The 12,957-nt window shown below is 44.5% G+C and overlaps 1 protein-coding gene across 1 annotated transcript; it reads left to right on the plus strand.

The window, feature by feature from the left end:
* Positions 1-452: 452 nt before the first annotated feature.
* On the plus strand, positions 453-12,642 carry STOML3 (stomatin like 3). Its single transcript, XM_074901341.1, has 7 exons — positions 453-504; positions 7,082-7,185; positions 8,003-8,075; positions 9,321-9,403; positions 10,929-11,132; positions 12,142-12,276; positions 12,424-12,642. Exons 1-7 carry the CDS (start codon positions 453-455, stop codon positions 12,640-12,642), a joined length of 870 nt encoding a protein of 289 aa, XP_074757442.1.
* The last annotated feature ends 315 nt before the right edge of the window (positions 12,643-12,957 follow it).

The raw sequence follows: 12,957 nt of genomic DNA on the forward strand, positions 1-12,957 counted from the left end.
TAAGAGAGTGATAAGGTCTCCCTGGAGCTGCTTTTTCTCCAGGCTAAACAACCCAAGTTCTGTCAGCTGCTTCTCACAGGACTTGTTTTCTCTTTATCTTCTCTTTCTGTCTTGTTCTTGTTTTCTCTCTGATGACAGATAATACTGATTCATAGAAATAATTTCTAGTGTGGATTTTGTGGGGTGTAAAACCACCTGGGCCAAGTGCCTTCCCAGACAGAAGACAGCCACAGAAGACCACAGAGTTGCATCAGAGACAACCGTGATCCACAAGACTTTGTTTTTGTAATCATACACTCCTTACCAGGGTAACTGACTCCCAGAGGGCTCTCATACAAGTGGGGATTTCTTCTCTCACCCTGCCTCTCTTCAGTGCTTTGCATGAGAACTGTGCAGTTTCAAGGTATGCTGCTGTCTCATCTGTAAGGGGATCAGAGCTTCCCTCAAATGGGATGGATCCCCAGAGAGAGTCACCCAGGAAAAACAACACAGAACATCTAATCGGTAAGCCTTGTTTTGTGTGTGTGTGTGTTTTTTTCTCAATAACAATAAAAAGGAGCAAAACTAACCAAACAAGTACGTTTCATCCCAGGCATTCATCACGTCTCCCACATAGGCTGGAGATGAAAATTCAGAATCTGCCACTGTGAGTGACAGAACAAATCACCTCATACTGTCCTGCCACTATGTCAGTATCTACCTTCTGGCAAAATGACCCCAGGGACTAAAATGACTGATACAGCTATTGATACACTTCTCTATGTAGGGATGGGGTGGAAAGGGAAAAGTATGAGTTAGGGAAGGTAGAAGAATTCTTCAGCCCCAAAAAGACGCTGATCTGTTTGGACTTTTGTGATGGACACCTGGTTCTCTCTTCAAGCAAGGGGGCTGATGCCAAATCAAGTTGTTACTGTCAATGTGTGCTGTTTCCACTGTTGTGTCTGGCCATGAGTGCCAGAGTGTCTGAATAGTGCGGTGGGACAAGGAAGAATCTTGACAAGATTGATTTGGGTGTTTGTAGAAAGCAGGAGGGTACCTAGTGGTTATAAGAGACTAAGTCTACTCCACCTCTTTATTGCTGTAGGAGATGGGTGATTTTTGCCTGCAGTTGTTTATATTCTTCACAAGACAACTTGGACATGAGCTTTTAATTTACTTTTCAAGTTTGACACTTACATCATGATTTTCTGTATCAAGTGTGTTCATGATGTACCATGAATCTTATGAGTGTCCTAGAGCTTTTTTCACAACTGCTGATTTGTGAGCTCTCACATTTTGCAGTTCATTGCCACTCTTGGTTTGCTCTGGGCTGTAGACCCAATTGAGGTTTTTTGGTAATTATGATGATTGTAATCCATGTACAGGTATGGCAAACCCAGGTCAGTGGTATGCTGTGTTGTGACTGATCCTTATTCTTCACTATTGCATTTTTCTAGAATCTTCCATTTGTCTTGTGGTTAAATGGTTTGAAACTTTAGGGTGATCAGAGAATATTTGTGGTGGTTTTGGGGGAGATAGGTCTGGATTCTGGCACCTGATCTGTGGCAACAAGTGAGACAAGTGGGATGCAGCTGTCCCAGAGGGGGAAAAGGATTGTGGGGCAGGAGTTAGCAGGGCTTATTGACAGGGCTTTAAACTAGATATGAGGGGGGACGGGGACATAACTGGGCATGTTAGGAACAAGCTCAAGAAAAGCGTGCCAAAGCTTGAAGGATGGTGGACTGGTGAGGGCTCTCCCTCTGCCACTTCATTTGAGAGAAGGGAAAGATGTTTAGGAACCATGGAAGCACCTGAGAAGGGTCTGGTAGGGAATGGGGCCCACGCTCACAAAAAGGTGTTGGATTTACTGGCACACTCAAGCGCATCTATATCAATGCAGGCAGTATGAGCAACAAACAGGGGGAGCTCAAGGCCATGATGCAGCACAAGAACTATGACATAGTAGCTATAACAGAAACGTGGTGGGATGCCTCACACGACTGGAGTGCTGCAGTTGATGGCTACAAGCTCTTCAGGAGGGATGGACAGGGAAGGAGAGGTGGTGGAGTGGCCCTGTATGTAAGAGAATGCTATGACAGCTCAGAAATCAAGTATAGTGATAACGGGGTTGAGAGTGTGTGGATTAGGTTAAGGGCCAATAAAGCAGATCTTGCTGTGGGAGTCTGCTATAGACCCCCCAATCAAAGCGGTGAGGTGGATGAAGCTTTCTACAAACAGCTGGGAGAAATCTCACAGTCACGTGCCATTGTTCTTGTGGGGGACTTTAACCTCCCGGGTATCTGCTGGGAACACAACACAGCAGAGAGGGAACAATCGAGGAGGTTCCTGGAATGTGTGGAGGGTAACTTCCTCACACAGCTGGTGAGTGAGCCGACCAGGGAAGGTGCCTCCTGGACCTGCTGCTTGTGAACAGGGAAGAGCTTGTGGGGGAGGTAAAGGCTGGAGGCCGTCTAGGGTGCAGTGACCATGAGATGGTTGAGTTTTCGATCCTTGGAGAAACAAAGAGAGGGGTTAGTGAAACTGCCACCTTAGACTTCCACAGGGCTAACTTTGACCCATTCAAAAGACTGATTAACAAAATCCCTTGAGAGGCTGCCTTGAAGGAAATGGGAGTCCAGGAAGGCTGGACATACTTCAAGAGAGAAGTCCTAAAGGCACAGGAGCAGGCTGTGCCCGTGTGCTGAAAAACAAGCAGGCAAGGAAGGAGACCGGCCTGGCTAAACAGGGACCTTTGGCTGGATCTCAAGAACAAAAGGGGAATCTGTTGCCTTTGGAAGAGGGGCCAGGTCTCTCATGAAGACTATAAAGATGCAGTGAAGTTATGCAGGGAGAACATTAGGAGAGCCAAGGCACAGCTAGAGCTCAACTTGGCTACAGCTGTTAAGGATAATAAAAAATGTTTCTATAAATTCGTTAACAGCAAAAGGAGGATTAGGGAAAATCTCCCTCCTTTACTGGATGCAGAGGGAAACATGGTAACTAAGGATGAGGAAAAGGCTGAGGTGCTCAACACCTACTTTGCCTCAGTCTTTAGCAGTGGAACTGGCTGTTCCCTGGACACCCAGCCTCATGAGCTGGGAGATGGGGAGGGGAAGCAGATTGAGGTCAGCACAGTTGAAGAGGAGGTGGTCAGAGACCTGCTGCACCACTTGGATGCACACAAGTCTGTGGGACCGGATGGGTTACACCCAAGGGTGCTGAGGGAGTTGGCAGATGTGCTCGCCAAGTCGCTGTCCATGATTTACCTGAAATCATGGCTAACTGGGGAGGTGCCATTGGACTGGAGGGTGGCAAATGTGACACCCATCTACAAGAAAGGCAGAAAGGAGGATCCAGGAAACTATAGACCTGTCAGTTTGACCTCAGTGCCAGGGAAGGTCATGGAGCAGGTCATCTCGGGTGCCATTAAAAGTCATATAATGGACAACCAAGGGATCAGGTCTAGTCAGCATGGGTTGATGAAAGGCAGGTCCTGCCTGACAAACCTGATCTCCTTCTACGAATAGGACGACCTGCTTATTGGATGAGGGAAAGGCTGTGGATGTTGTTTACCTTGACTTTAGCAAGGCCTTTGACACCGTTTCCCACAGCATTCTCCTGGAAAAACTGACTGCTCATGGCTTGGATGGGCACACGCTTTGATGGGTAAAAAACTGTCTGGATGGCCGGGCCCAAAGAGTTGTGGTGAACGGAGTTAAATCCAGTTGGCGGCCGGTCACGAGTGGTGTCCCCTGGGCTTTGTTTTTTTGGACCACTCCTGTTTAACATCTTTATTGATGATCTAGACGAGGGAATTGAGTGCACCCTCAGTCAGTTTGCAGATGACACCAAGCTGGGTGGGAGTGTTGATCTGCTCGAGGGTAGGGAGGCTCTGCAGAGAGACCTGGACAGGCTGGAGCCATGGGCTGAGGCCAACTGGAGGAGTTTCAATAAGGCCAAATGCCGGGGGCTGCCCTTGGGCCACAACAACCCCCAGCAGCGCTACAGGCTTGGGGAGGAGTGGCTGGAGAGCTGCCAGTCAGAGAGGGACCTGGGGGGGTTGATTGACAGCCGGCTGAACAGGAGCCAGCAGTGTGCCCAGGGGGCCAAGAAGGCCAAAGGCATCCTGGCTTGTGTCAGCACTAGCGTGGCCAGCAGGGACAGGGAAGGGATCTTACCCCTGTACTTGGCACCGGTGAGGCCGCACCTCGATTCCTGTGTTCAGTTTTGGGCCCCTCACTACAAAAAGGACATTGAATGACTCGAGCGTGTCCAGAGAAGGGCAACGGAGCTGGTGCAGGGTCTGGAGCACAGGTCGTATGAGGAGCGGCTGAGGGAACTGGGAGTGTTTAGTCTGGAGAAGAGGAGGCTGAGGGGAGACCTCATGGCCCTCTACAGCTCCCTGAAAGGAGGTTGCAGAGAGCTGGGGATGAGTCTCTTTAAACAAGTAATAAGTGATAGGACAAGAGGGAATGTCCTCAAGTTGCACCAGGGAAGGTTTAGACTGGATATTAGGAACTATTTCTTTCCAGAAGGGGTTGCTGGGCGTTGGAATGTGTTGCCCAGGGAGGTGGTGGAGTCCCCATCCCTGGAGGTGTTTAAGAGTCAGGACGACATAGCGCTGAGGGATATGGTGTAGTTGGGAACAGTCAGTGATAGGTTAATGGTTGGACTGGATCTTCAAGGTCTTTTCCAACCTAGACAATGCTGTGATTCACTATTAAGAAGGCATACTTTCATATCCTGCTTTTCTCATTGGAATCTATGTTCTTAGCTGGCATCAGAATCTCTAGGACAATTCTCATGCAGAAGAATTCAGTTGTACTTTGTCAAGGTTGGGATGTGTGCTTTTTGACCATAGTGGTGATAAGTGATATCTTGACCCCTTACCTCCTCTCAACTGCTCAAATATCAATCTTCAGAGTGTGGCCATTTGTTCCCAGCCATTCCCCCCATCTGTGAATTGTGTCATTCCTACCAGCCATCTTCATAGTGGTCTCAGGTGGATGATGGCAGATGACATTACAATCCACAATTGCTTTTGAGGAGGTTCTTCATAGCCAGGTTTGGCATAGCCAGGTTTCAGACATTTTTCTGCAAGCTAATCATTTAGATGAAATAAAGAGCATGCAAAATGTTGAACTCTGATGAACAAAACAGCCTTTCATTATCAATTTCCCCTAGTTTCAGAATTAAGAATTGTGAATGATGCCTATTCCATGAGTTTCCTTGATTCCTTTCTACTGATTAAATATGTTTGATTGCTGGTACTTGACATACCTGTTGTAGCCTGACACACCACTTGTTTAACATGAAGTACACTGTGTGGCAAACAAGCAGCAGTGAAAGCATTAAAGATTTTCACATTAAATCTTGAAAGTCCTGCCTTCATACACATACCCTAAATGTTTGCATGGTAATTTACTCAGGGGAGCTCCTCGAATCATTCCTACCACTGACTGCAGAATGACTGATATACCGCATGAAACAGCGATTTCAAATTACTGTTTGTTGGAAAGGATCAGGAGAAAAGGTGGACTCCTGGTGCAGCAATTCTGTGCCCAGCTCTCGGGGAAGCCTGAAACTTGGCCCTTTTAGACGCAAATGTATTTATGTGTGAGTGATTAAATCTGCAGCAGGGACCTCAGAAGTAGAATGGGCAAAACTGCAAGCAGTAAGGGGCTTGGCTGAAACCCCCAGGTTTGCAGTTAACATTGCTTGCAAGTGCAGTCCAGCTATGGTACCCAAGAGGTAGGAAGGAGCTGCAGGAGGACTGTGTTGTGTCTTTTCCTGCGGAGTTGATGGGGTTTTTCTGACAAACCTGTCAGTCCTGCTCTGCTGGTCTGTTAGCTTGTGCCTTACAGATCAGGTAGCCTCACGCTGTTTCATTGTGGTGACAAGTTTTTTCTCACGAAGTATAAAATAAATTGTTTTCTATTTATCAGTTTCTAGCTGCACATTAATTTTATTTGATGTCAGAAATTCCCAGCACTACCCTATACCTTTGAAGTATCATATCCAAAACATGCTGCATCTTTCCATCAGCATGGGGGAGGTTCTCTGAGGAGACCTCTGAGCCTGTGTCTCTCTTTCCTGCCTCTTACCCTTGTGCTGGGAAACTGGCTGTGGTGTTCAGCTTCCCATCTGCTAATACTCATGCTTGCAAAAACCCTCTTCTGCCCCAAACCTGGCAGCCGGGCAGCCCCTGGGGCTAGCCCAGCCTGCATCCCTGATGCTCTTGCTTTTCTCGTGACTCTCCTGATCCAAGGCGTTTCTGTATTTAGCAGAATCACCTCACCTTGCAGCACTCTGTCCTGGTGGCAGGACTGGCCTGTTTCACTCCTTGCCCTCTTTCGAGTTGCTTCTGTGAGGATCTCAGCAGCTCCAACTGCTCTTCAAAGAGCAACAGCTCCTTGATCACATTTACCTTACAAAGAGACTCCCAAACTTTTAGTACTTGAACAACTCACCACTGCCTTCCCTTCAGGCACTAAAATAATTAAATTATTTTGATGTATTTTGATTTCATTATAATGAAATTTTGTGATGAGATGAGGTGAACACAGTGAGAACTGCTCAAAATGCATGGGTGTGCATTTTGACAGGCACTGATTTTGAAACTTCTGGTCCAGTGGATGAACTGGTCCATCAATATGCCTTAAAACACTTATCTAATGACAGCAGTTCCCATCATTTTCCTTATTACCTGTTTCATACAAACTAAATCTTTTTGCCCCATCCATGACGCACTAACAGAGATTCATATCCACTGGTACTCCACCCAGTGTTTTATTTCTCACTCACAGCCTCCACCTTTGTCAATGCCTTTTATCTTTCCACTTCCTTTCCTGTTGCAAAATGTACTTTCTGAACCTTTTAACCTTTTGAGCAGAGGGGTCATAAGGTTGGATGTTTGACTGGGTGTTTTACAGCTTTCAGTGAGCGATGAGAGTGAGGAAGAGAGAGTGAGTCTCTGTGGACTTTGCAGTCCATCATGATTGCTCTGGGCTAGATCTAAATCCCTTGGATATCTCTTTTCAAAATTTGCATTCATTGATCTTTTTTTTTTTTTTTTTTTTTTTTTTTTTTTTTTTTTAAATAGCTGACAGGCAGAAAGGAATTGGTGTCTGTGGCTGGATCCTGGTTTCCTTTTCATTCCTCCTGGTGCTTATGACCTTTCCTATTTCTATCTGGACATGTATCAAGGTAAGCTAGTGGGATATGAGGCTCATAAAGAACACTCTGTTATCATTGCTGTTACTTATGTTTATTGATTTTGTTATGACACTTCACATTCACTTTTAGGAAGTCATAAGGGCTTGTGGTGAAGATGTGGTCTGGGACCAAGATCCATGTTCCTTCACTGACTTTCTATATCTCCGCAACTTACTCATTTAGTTTCTTCCATTCTCAACTTCCATCACCAGTTAAACTTCCCTGCATTACAACACTGGGAGAATAAATCTACAAACTTTTCTGAAGAACTCATATTTCATACTGCCAGCAATAGTGATTAACATAAGTACATAGGAACATGGATCCCTGCATTGAGTGACTATATAACCCAAACTCACAAAATGCCCTTTCAATACATGAGCATAACGTGATTAAAGCAATTTTTAGGGGTGAGTTACCAGGGTGATTGCCCTGGATACCAGGCCTTGAGTTACTCTGATGATAGACTAACCAAAGTAGTTAGCTAGGTCATCTGAGGTGAGATATACTTTGCCACAGCTCTGAGTTAGCACTGATTTTGAGGGAGTTATGGGTAGCCTCATTAGATCAGTGGCACTTCTTTCATATTTGATCTGGTTTGTAACCTGTTTGCAGAGACAGCAAAATTTTTCCAGCAAAGGATGAGGTGAGGAGAAAGCATAAGATGCCTGGTGATTTGCAGCTTTTGTGGTTCCTATATTATTTGTACTGTTTTTCACATTTAATATGGATGCCAAAGATTAAAATTCAGACCAGAATATGGGAATAGAGTTAGTTGTAAAATTCTAAATTTAAAATATTTTCCTAGGTTATCAGAGAATATGAACGTGCTGTTGTATTTCGGCTGGGACGTATATTGTCTAAGAAAGCAAGGGGACCAGGTGAGTGCATGAAGTTTTATTCCATTAAGATGCACTGTTTTTATTTTAATACGATGCACTCTAACCACACAGAGAATTGCAGAGATCCATGAAATCCTTCTTCCTGGCATAGGGGGTATGAGAAGGTCCTTTCTGCTGCAGTTCCTTTACCTGCAGGCTGTTTGTTTTTCTGAAGAGAAGAAAAAGCCACTCCCCTGTCACAGCACGACATAGAAGGTTGATGACCATGATACCAGGTACGGCTTTGCTCTTGAGTAGGTTGGACAACAGAAGGTTGAGCTCATGCCGTTAGACACTGATGGAGAGGACCAGAGAGGTTTAAATGCAGCCTTCAGGTCTGCCAGGCTGTTTTGAGTGACTGTGACCACCCTCCCTGTACCTCACTTCCAACACTGCTTGTTGCTGCCAGCTCTTTAGCTGTATTCTGCTCTGAAAATGGTAAATGGGACAGGGCAGGGACACTGTGCAGCTATACAGAGTTTGTTACAGTCACCTAGGATCAGGTTACAAATCACAAATACAAACCAAACCCAACAACATGAGGTATTTACATTGGTGCAGTTATCACCTCTGTGCAATGGAACTGGGTAAACTGGAAGTTAAAATAAGAGGAAACAAATCCTTTTCATGTTCTGTCCTTCCTTTTGAATAGTGGTCCAAAGAGTGGCTAAAGCAAGTTCAGACCTCTCTTGCTTGGCTATGGGCGCCTAAGCAAGGTGTTGAGATTAGAAGAATAGTTATGTCAAGTCTCCCTCTCCAGTGAAGGGAGAGTGGGGACTCCTTCACAGGGCAGGTCAGATCTTGGGACCACATTCCTCATTTGGGAACCTAGAGGTGGTGCAGGAATTGCGACCTGGGAGATGTCTTTCCTGGGGACACACATACTGTACCATAAATGGCTTATGATCCAAGGAGGAGAAATTAAACAAAGCCATGGAAGGAATTTTTGCCAAGTCTCATGACAGATTTGAGACCAGAACTGCAGTCTGCTCATTCCTAGTCCAGAGCTCTAGGTCATTAAGCTCTAATAAATTCACATTATTTTCCTATATCTGGATTTCTCTCTCTTATTTGAAAGTGCAAAATATCACTGTCATCACCTCCTGTACCAGAAAGGACAGTTATAGTAATAAGGTGGGCTCATTCCCTGCCCTGAGGATATTTCCATCTGTTTGCTCTGTACAGGTTACCTGGTTCTAGACTTAGCTTTCAGAAGCATTTAATCTAATTATTTTTATTTTTTAGGTTTGATCTTCATACTTCCATGTACAGATACGTTTGTCAAGGTTGATCTTCGAACAGTTACCTGTACCATTCCTCCACAAGAGGTAACTATTCTCTAGCAGCCATCTAAGATAGAAATAAGAGATAAGAGTTGATTCACAATCAAAAATAATGCAGGTGTTTTATAATCTTGCAGCTGTGAACTACCATATAAAATTTAGCTTATTTGCAGTCTATTCTGACTTTCAAACTGCTTACAAAGCAATTTTTACTTAGGAAAACCTTCACATGCATTGTTGCAGGCCAAACAAACTCCTCTCGCTGATGTTCAGAACTGTGAGATAAATGATAAGGGACAGGGGGGTAAAACTCCAAATGGAAGACAGAGAGGTAAAGATAGAAGAGGCTAAAAAATTCCCAATGGTATATACACATGGAAATGAATCCATAGACTAGTGATCTGACTTACAGCTTGCCATTCAAAAAAGCTTTCACTGATGTAGTTGCTGCTTGAAGTTATGCACACTCTTTCTGAAAAGGCAAATTATGTATGGGTAACAAATCTCCTTAAATTAACAGGAATTAGCAGACATCCACAAAACTCCCATTCAAGCAGAAATGTAGTGGCATATCTTTAGGCATTCTGCTGACAAACATTGATTGAATAATTTAATCTGAAGAATCAGTTGCTGAGCAATTCCTGTCATCCCGATAAAGTTTTTGCTCCATGTGGCCCCAGCCCCACTGCAGTATAATGCTTCTGCTCATGGGGTTGGCACTGCTGTCTCCTTCCTTACACAAAGGGCAGAGGGGAAAGAGATGGGCCCAGGACCCCTTTGGCCCCAGGATTGCCCATTATCTTCCCCAGGAGTTGTTTCTTGGACCATTATCTTTCTGTAATCACAAAGAGCCTTTTCTCAGAGCACAGGTTGCAGGAATGGATGCATGTGGTGGAATGAAAAATGTCTCCCCTGAAATGGGAGGCTAGAAGGAAGATGGTTGCAGTACTTGTGCTGTACAAGGCTTAGAATTTACTTGCAGGCAAAATATGCTGAGGAGGGAAGAGGTAGTGGAGCATCATCAGTGCTCCACTGAGGCCAGCTACCTGCTGAGGCACAGGGGACTTATCTGGCAAAGGATGACACAACTCCTCTATGAATACTTGAATATTTTTCAGGGGTTCTTCTCCCAATGTCTTGCACTTTGCTTTGCATTTTTGTTTTAATTTTCTGGTGTTTCTTACAAATACATTGTTTAGGGGAAGTAGCACAGTTCTTCCAAACTACATGCTATGTATAAAATCATTAATGGCCCTTTCTACAAGAAAGGAAGAGGATAACCATCATTTATTATTGCAGAAGAAATTAATTCAAATTATGAGATTCACTTATTATAGAAACTGTTGTTTAAAGGCTGTAAGTACAACATTTTGACCCACTTAAAACTTTGGTCATGCTGGATAGCTTCCTTGAATTCTCAGGGGAATGACAAAGAACCCCAAATAAATTCTTAGTTTCCTTGAATTATCAGGGCCTTTTCCTCACTAAGGGGATAAAAAATTATTCCCTTTTCTTGACAAATGATGTGTTATTGGATCCTTCTCTAATTCTGTATATTTCTCAAACACAGATTCTCATGAAAGATGCCATTACTACCCAAGTCGACGGGTTGGTGTACTACAGGATCCACAGTGCTGTCAGTGCCGTTGCTAACATCACTGATGTCCACTCAGCTACCTTCCTCTTGGCACAGACAACCCTGAGAAACATTCTGGGTACACAGACGTTGGCTCAGCTCCTGGCAGGTCGTGAGGACATTGTACGCAGTATCCAGGTAAATCTGGCTCTCAAAATTCACTGACAAGCATGGAGATGTGTTCTGGGGAGTAGAAAATCAGCAATAATCTCTCTCTCTTTCTTCAACAATGATAACAAAATTTTCCTTTATGTTTTCTTTAATTATACATCTCATTGCTTAAGAGTTAGAAAGAGTTATTCCAAAGGTACTTCCCCAGGTTCTTTTAGAAGAGTTATTTCCTGTCAAAAACCAATGAAGGTTCAAAATTACCCAGTGACTTGAATAAATCAGTTTAGTCTTTGCACAGAGACTGCTGCAAGCGGTGAGAAAGAAGTCTGCGCTTGTGGGAAGCTCTATCTTGAGCAGACCCTTGATTGAGGTTTAATCAAGGCAAGGCTTGTATCTCCTGTCATAACAACTAAGAGTACGGAACCAAATTGTTTTATGCTTTAAAATGCCCTCTGTTTTGTTTTTTTGTTTTGGCAGCCAAGGAGAAGAAATCCAACACCTGATTTACACTTTTCAGTCAGAAATGAGGCATAGTCAAATCAAAGAGAGACTGAGCCCCTCTCCAGCTAGGAGAGTGGCCAAGGGCAGAGCCAGGGTCACAATGGTGACGTGGATTGCAGCAGCGCCCAGGAGCCTGAACACAGAAGAGCGTGCCAGTGCTGCAGGGCTGTGCTGTCCGTTTCACCCACAGGGTCCTTTTACAGCATTGTGGTGTTTTAGGAAGTTGCTGTAGTATTACTTTGTAAGAGGGAGAAGTTTGGTAAGTACCCACCTAGAGAAAGGATGGGGATCGTAATTTAGATGGTCATAAAGAAACCACACAGGAAACACTGGTGTTGATCAGCAAATTTCATAAGGTTGCAGTACCCACCGTACACACACTGCGTTGAATGTTAGTGCCCCTGGAGGGCTCCATCTTTCTGTCAGGCAGGTTTGCACGCTGCCTTTCCTTCTGTCCAAGTGGCAGATTACATTGTGTGGTTTTCTCTTTGCGATCACTGTGCTCTTCGTGGTGTGTTGTGTGTTTGTCCCTAAGGCTGTCCTTGACAGTGCCACAGAACAGTGGGGAATCAAAGTGGTGCAAGTGGAGATCAAAGACGTCAGGATTCCAGTGGCCATGCAGAGGGCAATGGCAGCTGAAGCAGAGGCTGCTCGAGAGGCAAAAGCTAAGGTGAGATCCGCAGCAATGTCTACCCCTAAGCTCCCATATCCTTGTCCCAGGAATCCAAGTGCCTGTTTGTTTCTTCCTAATTGAAAAGGTGGATTTTCCCCACTATGAGCAGCATCACATGCCATTTCCTTTTATCTTACTTTGCAGGTTGTGGCAGCAGATGGAGAAATGAATGCTTCTAAAGCCCTCAAGCGGGCCTCCGTGGTGCTGGCTGAGTCTCCAGCAGGTCTTCAGCTGCGCTACCTTCAAACGTTAACGACTTTGGCAGCAGAGAATAATTCCACCATTGTCTTCCCTCTCCCTATAAATATACTTGTAAGTTTGGGGCAGAAAAAGAGAGGGGGAATAGAGACTGTTCTACACTAGCTCCTTGGGCAGAGGTTTAAAGGGTTTCCCAGGAAGCAAGGGTTCCAGGTTACCAGAATTAAAGTAGAAGCATACTTGTGTCTTCTGTACCAAGAATAAGAGTAAAAACAGTTTAAGGACCACACAGCTCCCACATTAGAAGGCTGCATTTGCAGAGTTCAGGCACTAAGCAATTTCAGCTTAGACTCATCTTCAATTGAAATGGAAGAAAATATGTAAAATGCAATAAAATATGTAAAATGCATGTTAGACCTAATATGAAATTTTAATGGTGCTTTCACCACATTTTACAGAGTCTTGAGCGTAGCAATTATT

The sequence above is a fragment of the Athene noctua genome, chromosome 1 (assembly GCF_965140245.1).
Source record: "Athene noctua chromosome 1, bAthNoc1.hap1.1, whole genome shotgun sequence".
Classification (NCBI taxonomy): Eukaryota; Metazoa; Chordata; class Aves; order Strigiformes; family Strigidae; genus Athene; species Athene noctua.

What these genes read in the sequence shown, in the direction of transcription:
- STOML3 (XM_074901341.1), top strand. Translation starts at nt 453, where the DNA reads ATGGATCCCCAGAGAGAGTCACCCAGGAAAAACAACACAGAACATCTA. An exon ending in GTACCATTCCTCCACAAGAG is followed by an intron (nt 9,404 to 10,928) that starts GTAACTATTCTC and finishes TCTCAAACACAG; the next exon opens with ATTCTCATGAAAGATGCCAT. An exon ending in ACATTGTACGCAGTATCCAG is followed by an intron (nt 11,133 to 12,141) that starts GTAAATCTGGCT and finishes TTTGTCCCTAAG; the next exon opens with GCTGTCCTTGACAGTGCCAC.